Source organism: Neolamprologus brichardi, chromosome 3, assembly GCF_056152115.1.
Source record: "Neolamprologus brichardi isolate AB-2024 chromosome 3, ASM5615211v1, whole genome shotgun sequence".
NCBI classification, from domain to species: domain Eukaryota; kingdom Metazoa; phylum Chordata; class Actinopteri; order Cichliformes; family Cichlidae; genus Neolamprologus; species Neolamprologus brichardi.
Window position 1 is genome coordinate 6,180,849 of NC_142106.1, and position 23,849 is coordinate 6,204,697.

Sequence of the window (23,849 nt, forward strand, 5' to 3'; positions counted from 1 at the left end):
TGTCCCAGTCCAGCCCTGGGCAGGACATGCAGTGAATTAATCTGAGAGGGTGCATTAAAAAATAAATGGCCGCGCCAGCAGTGCACATCGCAAATTAGCTTACATACACACATTAGTTGTGCCGATTCTTAATGACAGTATCTTAGCTAACAACCCCAACTACCAGATTCAACTTATAATTGGCTAAAAATAAATTTGCCTACTGGTGAGAGGGACGTTGTTAGCTTTCCACATTCCGACACTTCAAAAGCTTCAGCAGCTGTCCGCTCAGCACAGCATCAGCACCACGGAAATTCACGGATACATCCGTAGACTTGAGACACAATGCATTTTTGGGACTTTCAGGTGTATGGACCAATGTTTTTTTTTTCTGATCAAACCAGAAATCTTTAATGAGCAGCTAGATTTGTCTCGCATTAACTGTCTGAGTTAATACCAGTCAATGCAACATCGAAGCAGCTGGAATCCACAGCTGTGCATTTTCACCTGCTGGACATCACTACCTGACAAGTTTAACTGTCTTCAGAACATTGCAGAGGCCTTATTGACAGGATTTGGCTCTACATATCTGTGTGAGCAGATTTTCTCTCACATGAAGAGTGTCCTCAGGTAGCCGTCTGAATGCTGGACACTTAGAGACCTGTGTCTCTGAGTGGGAGACCAGAGATCATATTAAGATGTATATTAACAAACATGCCATATTGGCCTAGTTTATTTTTCTTATCATTGTTGTGAGGAGACCATAAATAGCATTTGCATTTTCTGTTGTACAGTTCATTTGCTGTTATGGATAAAAAGTCTTTTTTTGTTTCAAAATAGCTGATAACTATTTGCTGATAGCTGCCAACATCTGCGAACAAATATAATTCTATAAAGTGGTTCTATATAGTGTGTAACTGTTAATATAGAACGTTATTAAATTTAATAATAATAATAATAATAATAATAATAATAATAATAATAATAATAATAATAATAATAATAATAATGGATTGGATTTATATAGCGCTTTTCAAGGCACTCAAAGCGCTTTACAAATCCACTATTCATTCACTTTCACATTCACACACTGGTGGAGGCAGCTACGGTTGTAGCCACAGCTGCCCTGGGGCAGACTGACAGTAGCGAGGCTGCCATATCGCGCCATCGGCCCCTCTGGCCAACACCAGTAAGCGGTAGGTGAAGTGTCTTGCCCAAGGACACAACGACCATGACAAAGCAAATTTCTTGCTAATGCAGTCATATGGCACATTGACTTCTGAGGAAATTTTAAATGGCACTCGTCATCAGAAAGGTTGCCTACCCCTGATATATACAGAATACCTGAGACTGGATTTGAACCCAGAACCTTCTTGTTGTGCATTGTTAACCCCTGCATGCTGTCCTCCTTCACTATATTCTACATTGCAAACAATCTAATCTTTAACTTTTTATTTCTCCATATTTTTCTGAATTAATAATTTGGACTTCTACATCGTGTCTCCTCTCACAGTTGCTCTGAATAAAATGATTTGATTGCTGAGTAACATCATGCGGGATGTGTTACAACACACACAGTCAGTTTGTGTGTTTTTCTGAGAAACCAGCTGGACTCACCTGTATTTGAAGTATCTCTCTGTACTTTTCTGAGAGCATGAAAAGTGTCTTCAGTCGTTATGTCTTTGTGGTTTCATGGTATCAATTTAAATCAGAAAACACACTGTGACTGCAGCGCTACCATGGACTCTGATGCATTTCCTGTTTGCTATCACTGACATTGGTGCACAGAAAAGTCACACATAGCTTGCTGATTAGTTGCGATAAACAGGTTGTATGCTTTGAAAAGCTATGTAGACAGCAATTTTGAATAAGTGTTTTCTTGAGTTCAATTAAATTAATTTCACAACAAAAGTTGTCTAATGATGTTTTCTATGTAATGCACCGTACAGTCTTGCTGCTGAATATAATGCTTAGAAAAAGGTATTTGATGCCCTCCTGATAATATTTTCTGAATATAATAATGTGCTAATAACAGTTTATTTTCAAATATATCATCATGTTTGAGCATAAGGTTTTTCATCAGTTCACCTGATGCCAGGACACCATTGGCCTCAGCCAGTAAGAACATCTGTCAGCATGTATTCAGATTAACTTAATGATCACTCACAGAATCCACCTTAATATTTTGTCCTTTCAGTCAAATTACAGAATTACAAAAGATTTGAGGATGAAAAATGAACAGGACTCACCTCCGATTTTGTAGCTTTTTGTGAGAAGGAAAAGTTGCTTTAGTCGTTCTCGTTGTGTGATGGTATCACTGTAGATCAGGAAATACACAATGACCACACTGTTGCTCTCCCCATTGACGTATTTCCTGTTTCTCGTCACTCTTAAACTGTCACAAGTTATTTTCGAGATAGATATGTGTTTGCTACACTTATTCTTTGAACTTTGACTCAGTTACTTTACTAGGTTTCAGGTTTTCATTTGAAAAACTTCAACATGCAGGCTGACATGCCTAAGGATCAAATCACTGACACTGAGGTGATTGGTAGATGATCCAGCCTACCTCTTGAGCCACAGCTCACCCAAAATTCCAGCAGAATTACAATCTCTTGTATTTAGTCTTTGTTTGATGCATTTTGTATGTTTACAAAATGAAGAGAGGATTTTTATCAAGCTTTTCCTAATTATTATGAATAAAAGTTTTTCTCTGTCATCATTGGTCCAGCTTTACACCCAATATTATTAAAACCAAACTCTTCAACTTTGACTAAAAGGAATGATTGGTGTCTTTTGCTTGAACAACTTAACAGCTGTCAACACCAAGAATGCCTATTGTCAAAAACAACATGCCTCCTCTTCTGCTTCTCCCTGTCAGGGTTGCGGAGGAAACTGGAGCCTGGAACTGGATCCCAGCTACCATAGAGTCAGAGGCAGACTCATTCCAAGTGAGAAAAATTTTCTTCCACTGAAAACGTTGGAGGCCTATCTACTTCAACCACACTCACTGCCGTTGGCTGATGCCCTTAGCCGTCGGTGCATTGGTGGTTCTCGGTGTCCGGGGCTGGGCGCTTAAGTATGTACCGGCTCATTCCGGTACATACTTAACTTAAAGTTCCGTTGAAACCAAGCACACCATTGTTTTTCTTGTGACATTACCAATGTGTCACATGGCCCTCTTCCTATTGAAAAAACAAAAGTTGTATCCAAGATGGCTGACTTCTAAATGGCCACCATGGTCACCACCCACCTCGAGGAGTTTGCCCTCTCACATATACTAATGTGCCACAAACAGGACTTTAATATCACCAACCATTCCCATGTTATTACGCTGTATACATATAAATGGCCCACCCTGTATATTGAACTGTTGCACCTTTGCCTCACTGTAAATAAATCCACTGTCTTCTTCAAAGGAGGTTTGCATACGAGTCCTGTTTTGCCACACCAACCATGACAATAACAGTGATGAGAGATGAGATGAGATAGCCTTTATTTGTCAGTTGCAGGTTTTTTGCCCACAACCGAGATGACAGACCTTGCCGACCGTACATACAATACACAAACATCACATTGGGGAGACGGGTCAGGCTAGGTAGCGAGGAAAAAAAGACATCGAAATGTGTAACACAGAAGGATAATACAGGAATGCACAGATATCAACACACCATAGCACAATAAACACAGACAGCAACATGGGAAAGTGTTCCAGTGTGTACATCTGATCTGGGACCGCTGCAATCTTTCGACTGCGCCTCCAGCTGACCCGATGCCCACATCAGAGGGGAGGTAAGCGTTGGATCCGTAGCAGGGAGGGTGATGCGTCAGTGAGTGCTTATCAGTATCAGTATATGTATGTGTGTGCGTGTCCATAGTTCAGCTGAGACAGTGTCCTTCGCCCTGCCAGGCTAAGTAAACAGTCTTCCAGCCAACCCAAGTGGCCTTGCATGGAATGGGAAGGAACAGACTCAACACAGTCGTTATCAGGGAGTTTTTGTTCAGCTCCGGCCTTGAGCTCCGGCCTTGAGCCCACAGCTGGCGCCGAAGGGGTAGCCGGATTATGATGGTAATTTTTCTTTGCGACAACTCATGAGAATTTCAAAGCTGTTCTTTAACTGCTGTTAAAGAACAGCTGTTCTGGTCTCTCAATCTCCTTTTGGAGAACCGCGAGCTTCCCGATGATGGTATCAAACTTGCTTTTCATTCTTTTGCCCAAACAGCCGATTCTGAGAACTCACAACTGCAGTGAGCTGTTCTGCAATGCAATCCAACTTTCGCTCAAGGGTGTTATTTTGAGCAGGCCTCTCCTTGATGTATCCCAATATATGTTCAGAGGTGTTATTCTGAGTATTTACGGCAGCTGTAAGTGTCTCCAAGGTCTTAACCATTCTGCTTTCGAGCCCGTTCTAAGAAGTCGCGCCTTGTCCCATTGTTTCAATCCCAGCGGGCAGCCTTGGGGGTGGGGGTTTGAACAGCCGGTTCCGCTGTCTTAATTCTCCGATAAGCCAGGGCCAAGCCAGCTCCGATCAGCAAGAACCCTGTTATCATGGTTCCGAATAGGTAGATATCTTCAGCATCCTTGATCGACAGTCCCGCCAGGCACACGACCCTCCATTTCTGCCACCCGTCCATCGTGTATCCGGCAGGGAAAGTCCCTCCAGGGCACTCGGGCCCAGACTTCTCGTTGAGAAAAGGGTGTCAATAGCATTCAGAGACCAGTTGATCAAATCCATAATTCTCTTTAGGTTTTAGAAACAGACTGTGAGAGAATGTTCCAGGGAAACTAATACAAAAAAACCCCCACGAGACTAGACAAGGACATAAGCAGGGAAGATAAGGGAGAGGAGAAAAAGTGCGTCCGCCTCCTCCGAGAGCCAAAGGAGAAAGGGACTGGGCAGCTCTTTCCAACTTGCTGGGAAAGACACATGACACGTGAGATAAAAAATAAAAAGTCCCTGCATGGTTGCATCTACCCACCCTGCCACAGCAATCCAATGAAATGCCAAGGTCGGCATACTGGCCTTGGCTGCAACACTGAGAACCACCAACGGCCAGACACCATATAATCACTGGGACAGGAGAGAGACCATAGAAGTGAAAAAGGTGCAGGATGTAGGGTACTAATGTATTTATTCTCACTCTTTTCTATTCTTACTCTATCTCTATTCAAGTACAATGCCTTTGTACTTGTATTTAGTTCATCTATTCTGTATTCTGTAAAGTTGTATATATGTATAATTTAATTTTTAATTTTTCAATTTTAGTTTTACAGTTTGCACCTTTGATCCAGGAGGACAATATTTTATCCCACTGCATACTTGAGTATATATTGACAATAAAACTCAACTTGACTTGACCACACCAACCTCAAAACATTTGTCTTTATTTAAGCCAAAAAAAAATGAAGCACATACTTATTTTACATTACATAACACAACTTTGACATATTTGTGGAAAAACTCTAAAGTAGGAAAATGGGTTATAAATGTTTTTTTGTTTTTTTTTTTATTCATAAGCAAAAGGAATTCGGTCATTGTCTTTTGTTTAATTTTCATTATGAACTGTACAAATTACTGCTGAACGGGATAAAAGTTCCTCTTTACATTGAAATTGGGGGAAGGGAGGGAAATGGAAACAGATGGGGAACACAAGCAGTAGACTAGACAGAGGGAAGCAAAACTGAACCCGCTGAACACAGGGTGCAAAATAAAACAGGAAACACACTGAGCCGCAGACTAAGACACACAGCTTGACACTGGGTTCGTTGAAGAAACAGACATGGATTCACATGACATAGAGGGGAGAAGAGGAATGAAACACAAGGAGGGGAAGCATGGTAACAAAAGAGGGAGACAGAAAGATAGGACACGACTAGGAGCTGAAGGGCAAAGAAGACACACAGATAGAGAGGGAGCGAAGGAGACATAGATGAAGACAAAGGCACAAAGGTAACCTAATAAACAAAAGCACATAAACTAGAAATTCGCAAACATACTCAGCAACGTAAAATGTAATACTAAATTGTATAAAACTAAATCATTAAATCATGTGAGCCAAAGAGCCAGAACCATATGAACAACATTTGAATTTGACCACAGAATGGTTCAGTTCATTCATACTAAATCAGCCTTTGAGCTCATTCCTGAAAACTAGAAACATAAACATTGATGCCGTCTCTGTGGAAATGTTTCTGTGTTGATTTTAGCCCCTTTTTGATTTCTGACTTGTGGTTTGTGAGGATAAAGGTCCATGGCACTGGTTTTATCAACTTGTAAAACAAAATTGAAATCTAAAATGTACATTTTCAAAACTAACTGGTTGAAGTCACTGGTTCTCATGTAATGATGTCCAGCTTGTCCTTCCTGCTCTCATTCTCCTCGTTTCTAGTTGTATGTTGGGCTCTCCAGGATGCCTTTCTGACCTTGTCCCAAAAAGTCTTACTGAAGAAAAAGTAAACAAGAGGGTCGAGGCAGATGTTAAAAACTGACACCATGGTGGTCACCTCCTTCAGGTAGAACAATACTGGACCTACTGAGTCATCGCTCCACAGAAACGTAAAGGGAAGACGAACCAGGTAAAATGGGACAAAGCAAACACAGAAGATGCTGACCAGCACCAACATGTTTCTGCGAGACTTCAGCAGCTTCTCAGAGCCAGAGGAGGCCAGCTGCTTCTGCTGTGCCTCCAGCACTCTGCGGGAGATGCTGTAGTAGAAGAAGACCATGGATATGAAGACTAAGAGGAAGATGAAGGCAGAGAAGGTGTTGATTATTCTGAACAACAGGCTGACTGATTGACTAAACAGGTGAACGCAGCGGCTAGGATTAAAGGTCAGAGGTTTCTGGGAACTGAAAAAAATTATGATATATACAACTGTTGGAGCCAGGAGAAAAACCCAGGTGATGACAGAGATGATTCGTGCAGTCTGCAGTGTCTGCAGCATGTGAGTTCCTGAAGGATGGATGATCCTTAGATACCTGGAGAGAGACGAGAAATAGGCAGAATACAACTTCACTAATCAGTCACCAAGGTGCCTAATCTGAAGAAGTCAGTTAAGTCAAAAGGATACATTCATGCTTTTGTCAGGAGCACAGGGTAGTGGTTAACCATTTAATCTAGTTTTTACATTATCGGTAACTACAACCTTAAATAAGTAAAGGTTCCTTACCTGTTGGCAGCGATGTACCCCATGAATAATATACTGGCACACATGTTGATGAAAAAGGCAGAAGCTCCAAAGCTGCAGTAAAGCCTACGAATGATGGGAGAGCTGCTGGCATAGTAGGTAATGCGGAGTGGCAGACAGAGGCAGAGCAAGAAGTCAGCAGCTGTCAGGTTCTTCAAGTAGACTATCAAGCTGTTGGATACCTCAGGCCAATCTCGACAAAGATAGACCTTCAATGTAAAGCCATTGAGGAGTAAACCCACCTGAAAATAAACAGAGTGGAAGGAAAAGAAAAGGATTGGTGCATACACCGGCACATAAACCAATTTCTAACAGAGCACAATTGGATAATTTGAAACTTACGAGGAACACCAGACTGTAGACCGCTATAAAGTAAGGCTTCATGGATGTATCGTCAACGTCATAGGTCTGGTTCAAAGATGATGTCATGTTTTTGGGGGCAACCATGGATCTGCCACTGAAAATAAATCCAGTTCATTTTTGAAATGATTCACCTCCATGGTCTCTTGGTTTGTTGTGTTAAATAAATGTTGGATTCATTGCCAAGAAGCACTGTTACAACAAAGAAATAGTCAACCAAACACAAATTTATCCACTTTTTGTGTAAAGTTTATATATATTTATATGTTTTACTTTGCTGTTTTCATTGCCTTAAAGAAATGTGAAGTAATATTGTTTCCTATGTTTTTGTTGCTTTTGGCAAGCACATTAAGTTTACATGTAACAAAATGTGCAATATAAATAAAATGACTTTGGCTTTAAAAGCTCTTCATATCGGGGTAGGTCTGTGAGCCAGCAGTTTGAGTTTATTTTGCATTTTTGATTCCTTATGTTAATTGACCCCTGCGTATTGGCTCCGTTTCATACCAGCGTGTCCCAGCCTTGATAAGAAAGCATAGCTGTATTAGTTATTTCCTAACAAAACTTCAGGGATGTCATTCCCTACGAATAATGTACGAATAATGAATCAGAGACAACAACAGGAATAAACTGCAATATATGTATTTATATTTTCAAGACAGTTAAAAAAAACCTTGTTTATGGACATTTTCTTTAATTTTTTGTCTAAAAAGAAAAAAGGGTCTTAAGAAGAAAGTTTTTGCAGAAGAAAATTAAGCTCATTCTAGGAATATATATCAAATTTTTTCTTAATAAGATATTTCAGCTCACATTGAACTTTATTTACAGGTTACACACTACACTTCAAAAACAGCTCTGCTTGAAATAAACCAAATATTCTTAAATCAGACAAAATTGTCTTGTTGTTAGCCAAGCAACTTTTGCTTACCCCCATTGGCAGATTGTATTTTCTCAAAACAAGACGATTTTGTAAGATTTAAGACTATTTGCTTTATTTCAAATGGTAAATGGCCTGTATTTGTATAGCGCTTTACTAGTCCCTAAGGACCCCAAAGCGCTTTACATATCCAGTCATCCACCCATTTACACACTGGTGATGGCAGCTACATTGCAGCCACAGCCAACCTGGGGCGCACTGACAGAGGCGAGGCTGCCGGACACTGGCGCCACCGGGCCCTCTGACCACCACCAGTAGGCAACGGGTGAAGTGTCTTGCCCAAGGACACAACGACCGAGACTATCCAAGCCGGGGCTCGAACCAGCAACCTTCTGATTACAAGGCGAACTCCCAACTCTTGAGCCACAATCGCCAAGAGAGCTGTTTTTGCACTGTAGGAATATAACAGGTGGTAACAGACTGTTTCTTTCTATATTCTCTCTATATGCTGGTTTGCTTGAGACAGTAGGTGCAGACCATTCAAGTTAAGTTCCACTGAGAGATGAAACCAGCAAAATTAGTGCCATGGATCATAATGAATGTTCTCAACCATTATCAACATATTTAAGGTAAGGTTGTTCGTCAGTGCACTTGGCACCAGGACACCCTCAGCCTTAGTCAAAAGAACATCGGTAATCATATATTCACATTAGTTTCCTGAACACTGGCAGAAGCAGGCTGATTATTTTTGTCCTTTAAGTGAGGATGGTTAAAAAACATCTATTTTTTTTTCTAGCAGTAGAAGTATTAAAGATGTGAGAATGAGAAAGTATCAGGACTCACCTCTGGTTCTGTAGCTTTCTGTGAAAAAGCTCTAAAGCTGCTTCGTCCATTCTCAGAGTGATGGTATGACTGTAGATCAGGAAATATACAGTGACATCACACTGCACACTGACTTATTTCCTCTTTGTCTTCACTGTTAAACTGTCAGAACATATTTCCACTACAGATGAGTCATTTTCTGATCAGCTATTGCTACACTTCTTATTTTAGTGCCGACTCACTTTATTACCACTGATGGATTTTATTACTAATGACCTTCATCACTTCATCACTACAGCTAACATGTGACAGCAACTTCAGCCAATTTAAATTGCACTAGTGAAACTAGTGCCATGGATCTGCAAAAAAATATGCAGATGTTTTAGCATTAGGGCTAATGGTATTCACTGGCATATGTTAGTATATTCGTTTTGTTTAACCTGTTTTGTTTAACAGGTAACAGATGAACTCAAAAGGGCCACTGACACCACTTTACAGTCTCCTGTCTCTTTCAGGTAGTCACCCTATGTTCCCTCCTCTTCTTCTGGCAAAATCCAAAAATGTCCTTCCACATTCCTCTTCTTAACACTGCACCTACCGAACACCTCTTCAGCTGCAATCCTCAAAATCTAAAGTCATCTTCAGTACAATAAGTGTTGTCACCTAAGCATGAGCCCTGGTACAGGAGTAGAAGTGGAAACAGGAGGGAAAGAAGTCACCAACACCTGTGATGTTGCAATGAGCTTGACAGAGTGGCAAAGTGGAAGTGATCTAAATCTTGGATTAGTCACCAAACACTTGGGAAGCATACATATGTGCAGTAAGACCATTATTTTCTTTCTTTTTTTATTTTAGAGGGTTGATTGTTACTGATAATGTCTTGTGAATTATACTATTTGATAATGTGTCATTTGTTTCTGCTGGGACAGTCATTTGTCCATGACTGATGTCTTCTGTTCTCACCGTGGAGCAGCATTATGAAAAGATTTCCTAGAAGCTGTCAGCAGGTTTCAGCAGCTCTTTTTTGTCACAGTATGCACACGTTTTAACCAGCCGTGTTGAGAAATCTCACTGTAGCTTCACACATCAGTTCAGTGGAAACAGCAGGAGGAAGTAGCTGGTGTGGTGCAACCAACACGTTCTCACTCCCAACTCGTCAAATGTGTGATGCATGGTCAGGCTCCCTCTGCTTCACTTATCGCCGCGCAGGGTCCTCTTATTGAATACTATAGAGCTCCCTTAATGTTGTTTATTGACGACAAGAGATTGCCGCGGAAGAGCCTGTTGTCCATATATTTATATATTTCCAAAATCACATTGTAGTGACGTATACTGAAGACAATAAATTATATAATTAAACAACTACCTGAGAAACAGCAGATACAGCAGATAAAGTAATTATAGGCTATTACTTTTGTATCGTTTATTGCATTTATGGAGGGAGTGGTGTATGCTAGGTAATGGCACAGGTAGCGACTGGGTGACTTTATTCACCCGCTTCGGCTGTTATCAGTCCATACAATGGGCGTTATTAGCACAAATCAGTCCCATAGATATGGGCCATCTCCTGCTTGATTGTTCAGAAGGTTGTTATCATCCATCCAGATGGAGGATCACTAACAGGAGCGTGGCAAGACTGGCAGTCTTTGCATGATGTCCACGTCACTGTACGTTTCTAGCTGACTCTCAGGTGTGACAGGTGTGCCAGCAGGAAAGAGTAATAATAACCTGCATCCTGAGGTTTGTCATGCAGGATTAAAGGAGCCAGGCTTTGTTCACACAGCTAGGATTGTATTTTACCCTGACCCTGGGTCAGTATAAGTATCATACAGTTTAAACGAAGCACTGAAACTTGCATATATTTATTACAGATGCACTGAAGCTAATCGGGATATTTACTGTCAGTCTGTGGCTGCGATTAACTAGTAACTTTCATCAGTCATGACAGAAGCTAATATTTCTGTGCTAACATCATTTACACAGTAACAGCTTTACTCCAATATAAGCTAACGTTTACACCACAACTTTAAGCTAGCACCATAAAGACGGTAAAACACGTAATAATATCTACAAATGCATCTTAAAGCTGTTATATTAGCACTCGGGACTGATTTGTGCTAATAACGCCCATTGTATGGACTGATAACAGCCGAAGACGATGAATAAAGTCACCCAGTCGCTAGCTGTGCCATTACCCAGCATACACCACTCCCTCCATAAATGCAATAAACGATACAAAAGTAATAACTATAATTAATTTATCTGCTGTATCTGCTGTTTCTCAGGTAGTTGTTTACATTATATAATTTATTGTGTTCAGTATATGTCACTACAATGTGATTTCGGAAATATATAAATATACGGACAACAGGCTCTTCCGCGGCAATCTCTTCTCGTCAATAAACAATGTTAAGGGAGCTCTATAGTATTCAATAAGAGGACCCTGCACGTCGATAAGTGAAGCAGAGGGACCCTGACCATGCATCACACATTTGACGAGTTGGGAGTGAGAACGTGTTGGTGCAACATATGCAACATACAACATAGAAACAAAAACATGCAAGACATAAAACTGTTTTTAAAGGACGAGCTGACACAGAAAAACCAAAAAACATGTCATTAAAATCAACTCTGAGTTTGACACCTACCAAACACCTCTTCAGCTCCAATCCTCAAAGTCTAAAGTTGTCTTCAGCACGATAAGTGTTGCCACCTCAGCATGAGCCCTTGTACAGGAGTAGAAGTAAAAACAGGAGGCAAAGAAGTCACAGACACTCTTTTTGGGGAAATTCATCTTTTCAAGCTGTTACAACATCATCTTTTGTATAACCTGTGATGCTTTGAGTCACTGCACTGATGTATGATTTGAAAGACCAAGACTATCATACACTCGTCTCAACCAGGGTGTGTCACACTGTGCACATGCTGGGCGATATTTCTGCTACAGGCAGAATGATAGTTGCACTAGACTGGTGATGTTGCAATGAGCTTAACAGAGTGGCAAAGTGGAAGTGATCTAAAGCTTGGATTAGTCAACAAACACTTGGGAACCAGACAGATGTGGGACTATAGAGGTTTCTTATTGAACTTACACATGAGCCTCATTTGTTCATACTTTTGAGGAAGCACAAATGGCGAAACAGCAGGAGGAAGTAGCTGGTGTGTTTCAAGATAGGAGAAACATACAAAAAACTGTAAGATATAAAAATGTTTTTAAAGGACGAGCTGACACACAGAAAAAAAAGAAAAAAACGTCATTAAAATCAACTCTGAGTTTGATTCATTCATATTGTTTAAGGGTAGTGACCTGCAACTCCCAGTGCATGTAAGTTTGTGGAACCAGAGGTTTGTACAGATTATCAAACAGTTTGGTTTGTTGCAACCCTGGAATTGCATTTATAGAATAGACTAGAATAGAATAGAATAGAATAGAATAATCCTTTAATTGTCCCACAAGGGGAAATTTGGTTGTATCAGCAGCAAAAAAACACACATATACAAAAAGAACAGGACATAGAGCAGAAAACAAAAAACACAGTTTGTACATATTTACATCATGGACAATAGTTACCAGAGCAGATTACAGTACAGTTGTTAAAAATAGCGTAGAGATAGCGTGCAAACATAGCGGGATACCGAACGATTTTTAAATAGTTCAGAATATTTAGAATAATTAGAAAAGTGCAGATTGTGTATTGTACCTGTGCATTAAAAAGTAGACATGTAACTTTCAATAAGTTAATGTATATATAAACTGAGAAAAGTAACGTGCAGTTATAACAGTAGACGTTGTTACAGCACTGAACATCTATGTTTGTTGGGAGCAGTTCTGATTGTACAGTCTGACAGCTGCAGGGAGGAAGGACCTGCGGAAACGCTCCTTCATGCATCGAGGATGCAGCAGTCTGTCACTGAAGGAGCTCTGCAGTTCAGCAACATCTACATGCATGGGGTGGGAGACTCTGTCCATCAGAGATGTTATTTTGGCCGAGTCCTTCTGTCTCCCACCACCTGCACTGGGTCCAGGGTGCATCCCAGAACAGAGCTGGCCTTCCTGATGAGTTTATCCAACCTCTTCCTCTCAGCCGCTGATAAACTGCTGCTCCAACATACAACACTGTGAAAAATGACAGATGCCACCACAGAGTCATAGAAGGTCTTTAAAAGCACTCCCTGGACTCCAAATGACCTCAGCCACCTCAGCAGGTAGAGTCTGCTCTGACCCTTCCTGTACAGAGAATCAATGTTGTGGCTCCAGTCCAGTTTAGTCTGACTTACCGAGTCAGACTCAATATAAAAGATGATGTAAGCCGGCACGTTGAAGCTTCAGTGAAAGCTTGAGTGACCACTCTGGTAGTGGTCACCTTCACCTCTCCAGACTCCGCCCTGTTCTCTCAGGAGTACCTGATAGTTCTGTTTCTGCCACCTGCATCTGACTGTGGAACACAGCATGAAAGAAACAGGAAGAAGTCAGGTAAGAAAACCTTTATTTAGAGAGCACATCTTAATCCAGGTGCAAATACAATCAAAAAAAACGCACATTTAAAGCCACATGGTAAAGACATGAATTAAACAAATCAAAACAGCAAATATGAAGAAAAGAACACAAGGAAATAATCAAAATTAAAAAGACCTAAAAATAAATCCCTAAAACTCAAAATAAAACTTAAAACTGCTGAAGCAGCAAAAGAGAACGATAAGCTTAAACTAAGAAAAAGCGAAGAAATTAAATCAGTTACGATGAACAAGAGGTCCACTAAACAGGCCCCACAAGAATGTTTCAGTCATTTCTTTATAAAGATGACAACACTTAGGTTAAAACCAGAAGCAGAAAAAAGATATTTTAATCATTTGCCAAAGAAACAACTCCATATCCTTCATCCGTTTTCCTGCTTGGGCTGGACTGAGGTCAGTTTTGTCATCAGACAGTGAGTCTGAAGGTCGTTCCCACATTCCAGTTATTATTGGGGGTACGCACGTGCTGCAGGAGCAAAAGCTGAAATCTCTATGCAGGCTGTTGATTCCCAGCCTCAGTTTTCATTTGCATTGCTCTCTTGACCTGTTTGTCTCTCCACCTGTGACCAAGGTTGCGATTGTACAGAAGACGTCCATCAGGGAACACGTCCCCGCAGCGATTCCACGGGTACCTGGTGTGAGTGAGTTGATGCTCCTTCACGATGTTTTGCCCAAAAAAAACATTTTCCCGCATGTTTTGCACCAGAACGGTCTCTCTCCAGTATGCAGACGCCTGTGGTGGTTAACACTGGACCACTGAGTGAAGGGTTTGTTGCACTTGTCGCACCAGTATGGCTTCTCTCCAGTGTGTATACAGCGATGGCTTCTGCCAGTTGAGCAAAGGTTTTGTCACACAGGTTACATCTATATGGTTTCTCTCCAGTGTGCAGCCGAGGGAGCCGGACTCTGTAAACTGTTTGCCACATTCTCCACAAACATAGAGTTTCTCTCCAGTGTGAACACGGAGATGATTTGTCAGTGTATCTGAAAGTGCGAACGCAGCGAAGAAATTTACCTTACATAACACATTTTGAATGTGTTTTTATCACTTTCTGATGCTTTATTAATTAAACAATACATGTATTAATTGTTGTATTATCTATAGATATAATATTTATATATATTTATTTATAGTATAGCAAATATATTTAATTATTATTGTTTAAATGACTAATATGTGACATGTATTAGTAGTGATGTGGTGCTGAGGGTTAAAATGCCTTTTTGTCTTTTGGTATATTACGAAATGGATATAAAACAACTAATATATTTCTATGCTGTGCTCGCATTTATTTTACCCTACTCAAATTCAATGATATGACACATTTTAAGATTTGAAATGGTTCTTTAAAGAACCATTTCAAAAATGTTCTTTAAAATGTTTTTTTAAAGAACCATTTGAAGGACCTTTTTAAAAATGGTTCATTGAAGAACCTTTAAAGGTGCCCCAAAGAACCATTTCTTGATGGTTCATTGGGGCACCTTTAAAGGTTCTTCAATGAACCACTAAAAGAAATGGTTCTTCAAAGAACCATTGTTTGAAAGGTTCTTCGCGGCACCAAAAACGTTCTTCTATGGCATCAGTCTAAAGAACCACTTTTGGTTCCAGTTGGCACCTTTATTTTTCTGAGTGATAATGTTCTCAATCTTGGTAGAAGTACTGCTGCAATTAGGGTCTTTCATTATTTCTCCAAAACGTTTCTGGATCCCATCCCGCAGTGCATCAACAAGAGGTCTACACATTTTGCAAGAGGACTCCAGCTTCTCCAGCACCTGGTAAAATGTTGGCAGTTAGAAGCCCATGTGCACAGATGATTAGCCTTGGAGGATATTAAAGGCCATGGCAACAGGCTTCATCACAGCAGTGTACTCAACCACAAATCCCATTTCAGCAGGATTGAACCTAAAAAAGGTGTAAAACTGGAATAAGTCATAGCCATTTCTACAAGAATGTAATAACTGTGCATTGTCTGTAAAATTTGCAAATGATTGGAAAATAAGACAGTAAAATTATAAGTAATTGATAAGGAATATTTACATTTTTCAGTCTCAGTCAAAGTCACTTAAAAAAGGGTGGATTCACACATTAATCACAATTTAATATTTAAAAACAAGTTCCGTCAAATTACATCTTTATCTTTAATGCTGTGCAAACATTGCTGATTCCTTTCTCTTCTTGCTCTTTATGAATGCGCACAAGTCTTTCCACAGCAAGGAACAGGGAGATCCAACGAGTCTGATTGGGTCGAACAAAAACATCAACTTGCACGTTCCTCATAAGCCATGATTGACCTGCTGGTTTTATTCCACAGAGCATGACATTTTGCAAAAGCAGAACGAGATAGTCCCTTGCATGTATTATTGGTAGCTTCTGCAGCAGTGGCATCAACTGTTGATATAGGATTGAATAGAGGATATGCACACGTTTGGTCCCTTTGAAGCTGGTTACCCAGACCTGTGTTGTCATCCAAAACGGCAAACACATCTTGATACTCCACCTCTAACGCACTGTCTTCTTCTGCATCATCAAGTATAGACCCACCGTCCTCCTGCCAATTGGTTGTTTCTTCCTCTTTCTCCTCACCATATAATCAAAAGGCCTTCAAGAAGTTTGAACCACTGTCTGTTTTCGTCCAGGTCACTTTTTCTCTGATGTGATACTCTGAATGGATTTCTTCTAATGTTGCAGCAAGAACATCAGATGTGTGTGAACCTTTAATAGGTCTACAAGCCAGTGCAGCAGAATGCCTTTCTAAAGAGATGTCATCTATCCAGTGACAAGTCACTCCTAAGTAGCTATTCTATCTGGCAGACCAGCAGTCTGTTGTGGTAGCAACATAGTTTACAGTGCTCAGTTTTTTGATTCAAATTCAAATTGTATTTGTCACATACACAGTCATACACAGTCATCTTCCCTTTGGCTTCACCTGCACAAGTGCCAAGGTAGGTCTCCCCTGCATAATTGGTTTCCCCTTCGTTGGGAGCAGCGCTGGGCTGTTCAAATCAAATGATTTATTTAAGTGACTTGTGATAGAGTGATTTGATTTGATGACCACACAGTGTAGTTGTGCAGTAAACAAATGTCCAGAATGTCCAATGTGTGTGTAAAAACCATATGTGTGGGTCAGTACTATGTGGTGGTGTGATTGAGAGACCGTATCACCTCCACCACATAGTAGTGACCTACACATATGGGTTTTACACACACACTGTCTCTTAGTGACGCTGAAAAACTAGTTCATGCATTTATTACTTCCAGGCTGGACTACTGTAATTCAATCAATCAAGGCTTTATTCACCACATGCAGGTTGCCCTTGAGTTTTTCCTTTCCAGTCACCTTTCTCAATCACTATGTCTTAATACACCTCTCTGCATTGAATCATATTTGTTATCAACCTCTGTCTCTCTTCCACAGCATGTCTTTATCCTGTCTTCCTTCTCTCACCCCAACCGGTCGCAGCAGTTGGCCCCGCCCCTCCCTGAGCCTGGTTCTGCCGGAGGTTTCTTCCTGTTAAAAGGGAGTTTTTCCTTCACACTGTTGCCATAGTGCTTGTTCATAGGGGGTCATATGATTGTTGGGTTTTTCTCTGTATCTATGAAGCGCCTTGAGGTGACTTTTGTTGTGATTTGGCGCTATATAAATAAAATTGAATTGAATTGAAGTCTACACCCACACCGATTCAGCTGGAAGTGAAACATACAATACATACATAAATAGATACAGCAGAAATGGTCGCAAATGGACTGAAAAGGAGGAGGGCAGGACCCCAGGGCACGCTTCAGGCCGGGGTTTACCCAAAATGCCAGAACAGGAAAATGATGAACACACACACACGTGTACACACACGCTGATTCAGCTTTAAGTGAAATACACACATGAACACATGCGCACTCGTTGATTGAGTGAGAAATGACACACACACCTATATCAAAATGCTGATTCACTGAGAAGTGATCCACACACAACATACACATCCGCACACTTGTGCAATGAAGAGTGATGCACACACACACACACGCTTATGCTGATACGCAAATTGCTGCACACAAACATCCAAATACAGAAGTTGTTATAAAAAGTCATTGATTGATTATTCGTTAAATGCGTTTTATGTCACCCAGAGGGCATTTATGTAGATTTAAGGAACAACGTCTAAAACAGTTTGGTTATGAAAACAATGTCTGTGCGTGATGTCTGTTTATGGCTCAAGGCCTCGACTGAATTGTTTACTGTGCTTCACACAGCCCTGATGAGGAGCAGTGGTACAGAGTGAAAATGATGACCTAATGGTGTAAGGTTTATTTCGGAGCGCCGCATTTTCTGTGATTGAGACTTAATTCAAGGAGGAACAAAAGATGCTACGGTACCTGAGGTTCTCATTCCCACACAATATTGTCCCGGGAGGAAGCAAAACTTTCCTGTGAATTTCTGGTTGATTTTTGGGTTTTGCTTAACACTAGGTTGGTTTCATCAGTGAGGTTTGGATTTTTTTCTTTCTCTAAGAGAGAGAGAGACGGTTTTATGCTTGGACATGTCTGCAACGGACCCTAGTATGTGTTATTTTATTAGTATTTTATTGGTTGCACTTGTGTTTGCTTTTGTTACAGTGAGATAAGAAAATCTGAGAGGTGTGATCCACCGACGGTGATATTTTGTGAGTTCATGATTTAAGAATCAGCTCTTTAAACCAGGCCTGAAAGATTGAAATTTAAAGCGCTATGAAATATTCTTACTGGAAACAGTTGCAAAGTGTTTTTCTCCATGATAATGGGTTTAATGGGTTTTGGAGAAATAATAAACGCTGGTCCATGTGATTTAGGTTCTCCCTTAAAATAGTCAATAATTAAAAAGTAGAATACAACCGACAGGGGCATGTGCTAGTGTAACGCTTCCAGTTCTTCATAAATCACAGACGCTCAGAAAGGTTGGCTTTTCACGGTTTATTCCTCACAGTGCAAACGCACCTTGTGTTGACAGACTTACATTTTACTACTTGATAAAGAAAAGATGGAAAATAATAATTTCTCCCATTTTACAGTCTGTCACACTGAACTTGTATACAAAAAGAAATCTTATAACCCATAAAAATATTTTTCACAACCGTATAATCAAAATAACAGGATAACAGAAGTATCACCGGCTAAACATTTCCCTCTAGTGGACAAATTATGGTAGAGCACTACACTTTCACATGCTTGAGCTTTACAGACAAAATGACCGTTAACAAGCGCACGTACCTGCAGAAGACATAGAACACACTTAACATGTGTCGTCTGGTGGTACTCGCAATTGTAGCTCCTACAATGTAAAACAAACGTCACAAAAAGCACAGAAAAACAGTAAGTCCAAACACATTTCCAGCTATGCGCAGGGACCACTAGGGGGCCGGCAAAAGCTTACTGCCAAAGAGCATAAATACGGCAGAAACACTGTTTAACAGCAACCAGCCTTTGTTTCGGTTATGCAGTAACATTGTAACATCAATACTAGTGATGGGGCCAGCAACACTGACGCACCGGCGCATGTACCGAGCTCACAGAGTGAAGCCTGTATCGGTGCGTGCGTCGCTTTAAGACTGTCACGTGATCGATACAGCTGCTGTATCGCTCATTGCCAATGTGACAAACTGTGTTTAAAAGGTACCGCATCCGTATCTGTCAAAAGAATGAGTCGCCACCAAAAAAACCCACAAAAATTACTCTCGCAAAGATAAATAAAAATACACATCTCTCCATAATAAAATGGAGCCTGAAAGAAAAAGGAAAGTTTCTGCTGTGTGGGATCATTTTGATCTTTTAACTGCAAATAGTTTGTCTGTCTTTGTTTCAGTGTAATCTATCAGAATGGGGAAAACAGCAATGTGACTTGCAGTGTAAATTATTTATTTCATGTTCTGCATTTCTTACACAAACAAAAGCACCTCCTCAGTGTTCAGGCATGACAGAGCCAAACATGAAAATGAGGAGACAAACACACTGAGAATGAACACAGGTCGGCTTATATTGACACTGAACAGCTTTATCATCATTTTTTTATTAATATGTGTTTTATGTTTTATGACGGAGAGAAACATTCCAAGATCAGAGGATCCTTTAACGTACTGGAGGAATAGGAAGACATCTTATCAGAACCTTTTCCACCTGGCTTTACATTTTTTGTGTACCCCAGCTTCATCTGTGCCTGTGGATTTTCCAAAGCTGAGGAAATGGTGTAAAAAAACAAACAAACATTTAAGTAATTAAAAAAATATTTAAGGTCCAGCAGGTGTCAGTATGGAGCAACACAGCAACACTGTGTCCGACACGGATGATCTGATATCCTCGTGTGGGTGTTGTTCCCACATCATCATAATAAATGTAATTAAAGTGACCAATCACATTGTTGTGATGTCCCCCTTTTGTGCCTTTGAAAAATACCACCTTAAAAAAATCTACTTCACTTGCGAGAAGAGAAACCCCTTCTGGAATTCCTTGCATTTCAGGATACTTTCCTTTAATAAACGGTAAGCATTATACATATTGTCCTTACAGAGGCGGTTTGTCTTCTCGCAAGTGAAGTAGATTTTTTTAAGGCATTTGTTTTTTTCGAGGTTGTGGATGATGTCAGCAGAAGGTGATTGGTCACTTGCAATGTTGAACCTGGAACAACATTATTTGGCCTCATCTACCCATCACTAATCAATACAAACCTGTATACATCGACATGTACAACTTATGTGCCAACATTTACGCCAAAACCATAATAATTTCAGAGCCTTTCGGTACAGAACTTACCCTCACAGTGCAAACGCGCCTTGTGAGGAACGGAAGCCTTAGAAGCCTCAGACGCCAGAGCGAGATCCGGTTTCTGGGTTTCCAAAATAAAATACAACAAAAATGATAAATTCACACTTAAAATAATAATTAAGACCAGGTAAGTACATTTTTTCCAGATGTATTTTTAACTCTGTTACACTAGGATGTAGTACTGCAAAGAAGAAGAGTAAAACAATGAAGAAAAAACCATTGTGTTTAGCTTTGATAAATTAAAATGTACCATTACACTCAGAGGATCAATATGAAATCAAAATATATGCAAATTTTGCATAAAGCACATGACTGATAGTTGTTCTGTCCTGAGCTTTTGTTTCCTATAGCACCCACTTGGTAATTGCAAATGTTCGAGGGAGGAATATCACCATAAATGTCACTTATGGTCAAATTCCTAAAATTTGACACTAAGTATAAAATTCTGGAAAAATTTAGAGATGGAGAGGAGTTCTAGATAAACATAATTTGGCAAACCCCGCGGGGGTGGAGGGTTTGAATCTATAATATTTTGAAATAAAACCCAATAAAATGTTGACCATGTTGATTATGTTTATTCTAGTGTGCAGAGATTTGCTAATCTGACCAGGGAATGTAATAAACAGGAATGTCAGAACAGTAAGCGTTAAAGTCAACTTTGACAGTCCAGACTAGGATGGCGTTGGACAAAAGGGTTGGTGTGACCAAGGTGTGGTTCGGCTTGTTGTATGTGCATTTCAAAGTGATACAGCTCCGGATGGGCCAGTTACCAGGGCATGGAAGGATGACAGACTTTATTAAATGAGGAGAAGGAATTTTCTGGGATTGAAGATCCTCTAGGTGAGTGGTTGACTAAAGCATGCATTAAAATAAACGCTTGATAATTGGCCATATTTACAGCTGTATTGACTCGTTGTGGACGCGGTCTATCTCATGTTTAAGGACTCTAAGTAAAAGATTGGAAAACAGTGACACTAAGAGAAGAATGTGCAGTGTCACACTATCAGATGCCAGTGAAGTTTGGGCTCAGTGATGAATCAGGTGAGCTGGATTCATGGCTGAATCAAGACACAAATTCTCCTGCGGTGGTCAGTGAGGGAAAAACAGAGTTGCAAATGTGAACTTCATAGTAACACACAGGTTTTGTTTCTAGGCAGTTTTGCGGATGCAGGCTCTGGGCGGAGCCAGGAGTTCAACAGATCTAACATGATAATTAAACTGATTTCATTCCCTAACACAGGGCAGCAGGGCCAGAGCAACAATACTGGAGAGGAGAATTTCTGATGTTTTCTGAGATACGATGTCACTAACCTTTTCCTTTAATTTCTAGCTCCGGTGAATTGACACATGGGATTGTGTCAAAAAGGGGGAAGCCGAGTTTTAACATGAAACAATGACTTTATTTGTGTGTTTAATAATTTAGGTATGGTAAAACTTAAGATTATGACCCAGAGGTTCCCAGACTTTTTCTTGAGAACCAGTGAGAAGCATAAATCATCATTTTCATGTTTAAGCATTAATGATTGAAATAAACTGAATAGCATTTAGAAGATAAAATGCCAGTGTTCATGAGAAGCTGAGTATCACACTGGAGAGGAAACCGTGTGACGGCAGGCTGAATGAAACATATGTTTTTGTGAAAAGGAGGGAAAATGTTAGAATTGAAAATGGTTAATTTGATTTTGATTTCTTTTACTTAAATAAGCGGTTATAATCATTTTAATACACACATTGCAAATAAGAGTTGACACTCAGTCTTCTGAAGGTCATAAGCAGAGGGGTAAATGCAAACATGCTTACACATGTAGATATGATTAGAATAAGTCTCTGGGTCAGAGAGTCCTGAACATGATATTCTAAACCAAATTTGCATCACTAGAAGAACAATGGATAACAACATTAGATTATTAAGGCTAGGGAGAGAGGTGTTTTGGTTTTCTGCCTTACAGAGAAAAGAACAGACACCAGACGAGGTCACAGAGATATGAGGATCCTTCGCAGCAGAGACAGACACAGAGACTGCCAAGACAGCAACTGGGGTCAAGTGTCATGCCGTTTGGGCTCCGGCTAGTCACCTCAACAGGATGGATCCCATAACCACACTAATAACCACAAAGGGGTTGGCGGAAATCCAGGAACACCAGACCAAGAAGGTTCGAAGAGGAGCAGAGAATCACCCGACTGGAAGAAACTCGTAGCTGCAGCAAAAAAATAAAGGTTAAAAGCTCCTCGGACAGAGGTTCTAGTCTGAGTACGTGGGAAAGGTACAAGGTAGCACCAAGATGAGGTTGGGGAAAACTGTAGCACCAAAATAAAGCTGTGGGAGAATGATGGGAGCGTCATCAGTAACTACTGTTGTTGTTGTAAATATAGTTTTTCTTGGATCTGAATTGCCCAAGCACAGAGGTCATCCCACATAAGGTCCATCCGTTAAAGGAGGACAGAGGGCCATAGGGGTAAGAAGAAATGGACCTCGCAAAACTGGATTATAAGGTGTAAGTGATCTCTTTAAAAAGAGATCAAAGGGGGAATTGTGGGATTATAATATTATCTTATACCATGTTATACCCCTGATTAAAGACTGTGATATTTTTATGTCGTTTTAGTTTGCATTGTTCTCCTGTCATGTTTTTAGTTGTTAGAATCTGATGAGCAGTATTTTATTTTTTGATTTGTTGCTTTTATGTTTTCTACCTGAGGGATTGCCACATTAACGTGGTTAGGGGGTTTGCGTGCTAGACCAGCAGAAGCTTAGTCTTCAGGACACCCAAGTTGGTCAGGTCATAAGGTGGAGGCCTGATAAAGTGCAATCCAATTAAATGACAAAAACAGTTCTCCAGAGTAGTTGACTAGTCACTATTACGTTGACTATCAAAGTCGTCAATGACTAATTTAATAGTCGACGCGTCATTTGAAGCTTTGTAAGATCTTGAAAGATGCAGGAATAAGTACTAGGATTTACGAGTGTAATAGCAGACTGAACGGAATACAGTTACTCATATTTTGTGCTTTAAATACGTAACACCGGTACATATATTCCATTACTCCCCAACACTGCCCCTAATCCAGAGCACCCCACCCAACCCCCACACCGTTCTTGCTTCCATTGCCACCAGGTGCCCCCTTTACATTTCTGTCTGTCCCCTCATATATGCCTGTCTACAACCGGCCCAGGTACTGTCAAGTTTGATGTGAATCTTTAGTAATGAATGGGGGAAGCTCTGTGACAATTTTATCAACAAATAAGGATTTCATCGTCTTCTGGATGCAATACCTTGGCCTCCAGTAACACTATGAGGAATCTTAGAGTCATTTTGACC

At 40.3% G+C, this 23,849-nt stretch overlaps 1 protein-coding gene across 1 annotated transcript; it reads right to left on the reverse strand.

Annotated features, from left to right (window-relative positions):
• Positions 1–6,316: 6,316 nt before the first annotated feature.
• On the reverse strand, positions 6,317–7,615 carry LOC148103276 (P2Y purinoceptor 14-like). Its single transcript, XM_087831750.1, has 3 exons — positions 7,511–7,615; positions 7,151–7,410; positions 6,317–6,959 (listed from the first exon to the last, which is right to left on the reverse strand). The coding sequence occupies exons 1-3, from the start codon at positions 7,613–7,615 to the stop codon at positions 6,317–6,319; spliced, it is 1,008 nt and encodes a 335-aa protein (XP_087687876.1).
• Between the last annotated feature and the right edge of the window lie 16,234 nt (positions 7,616–23,849).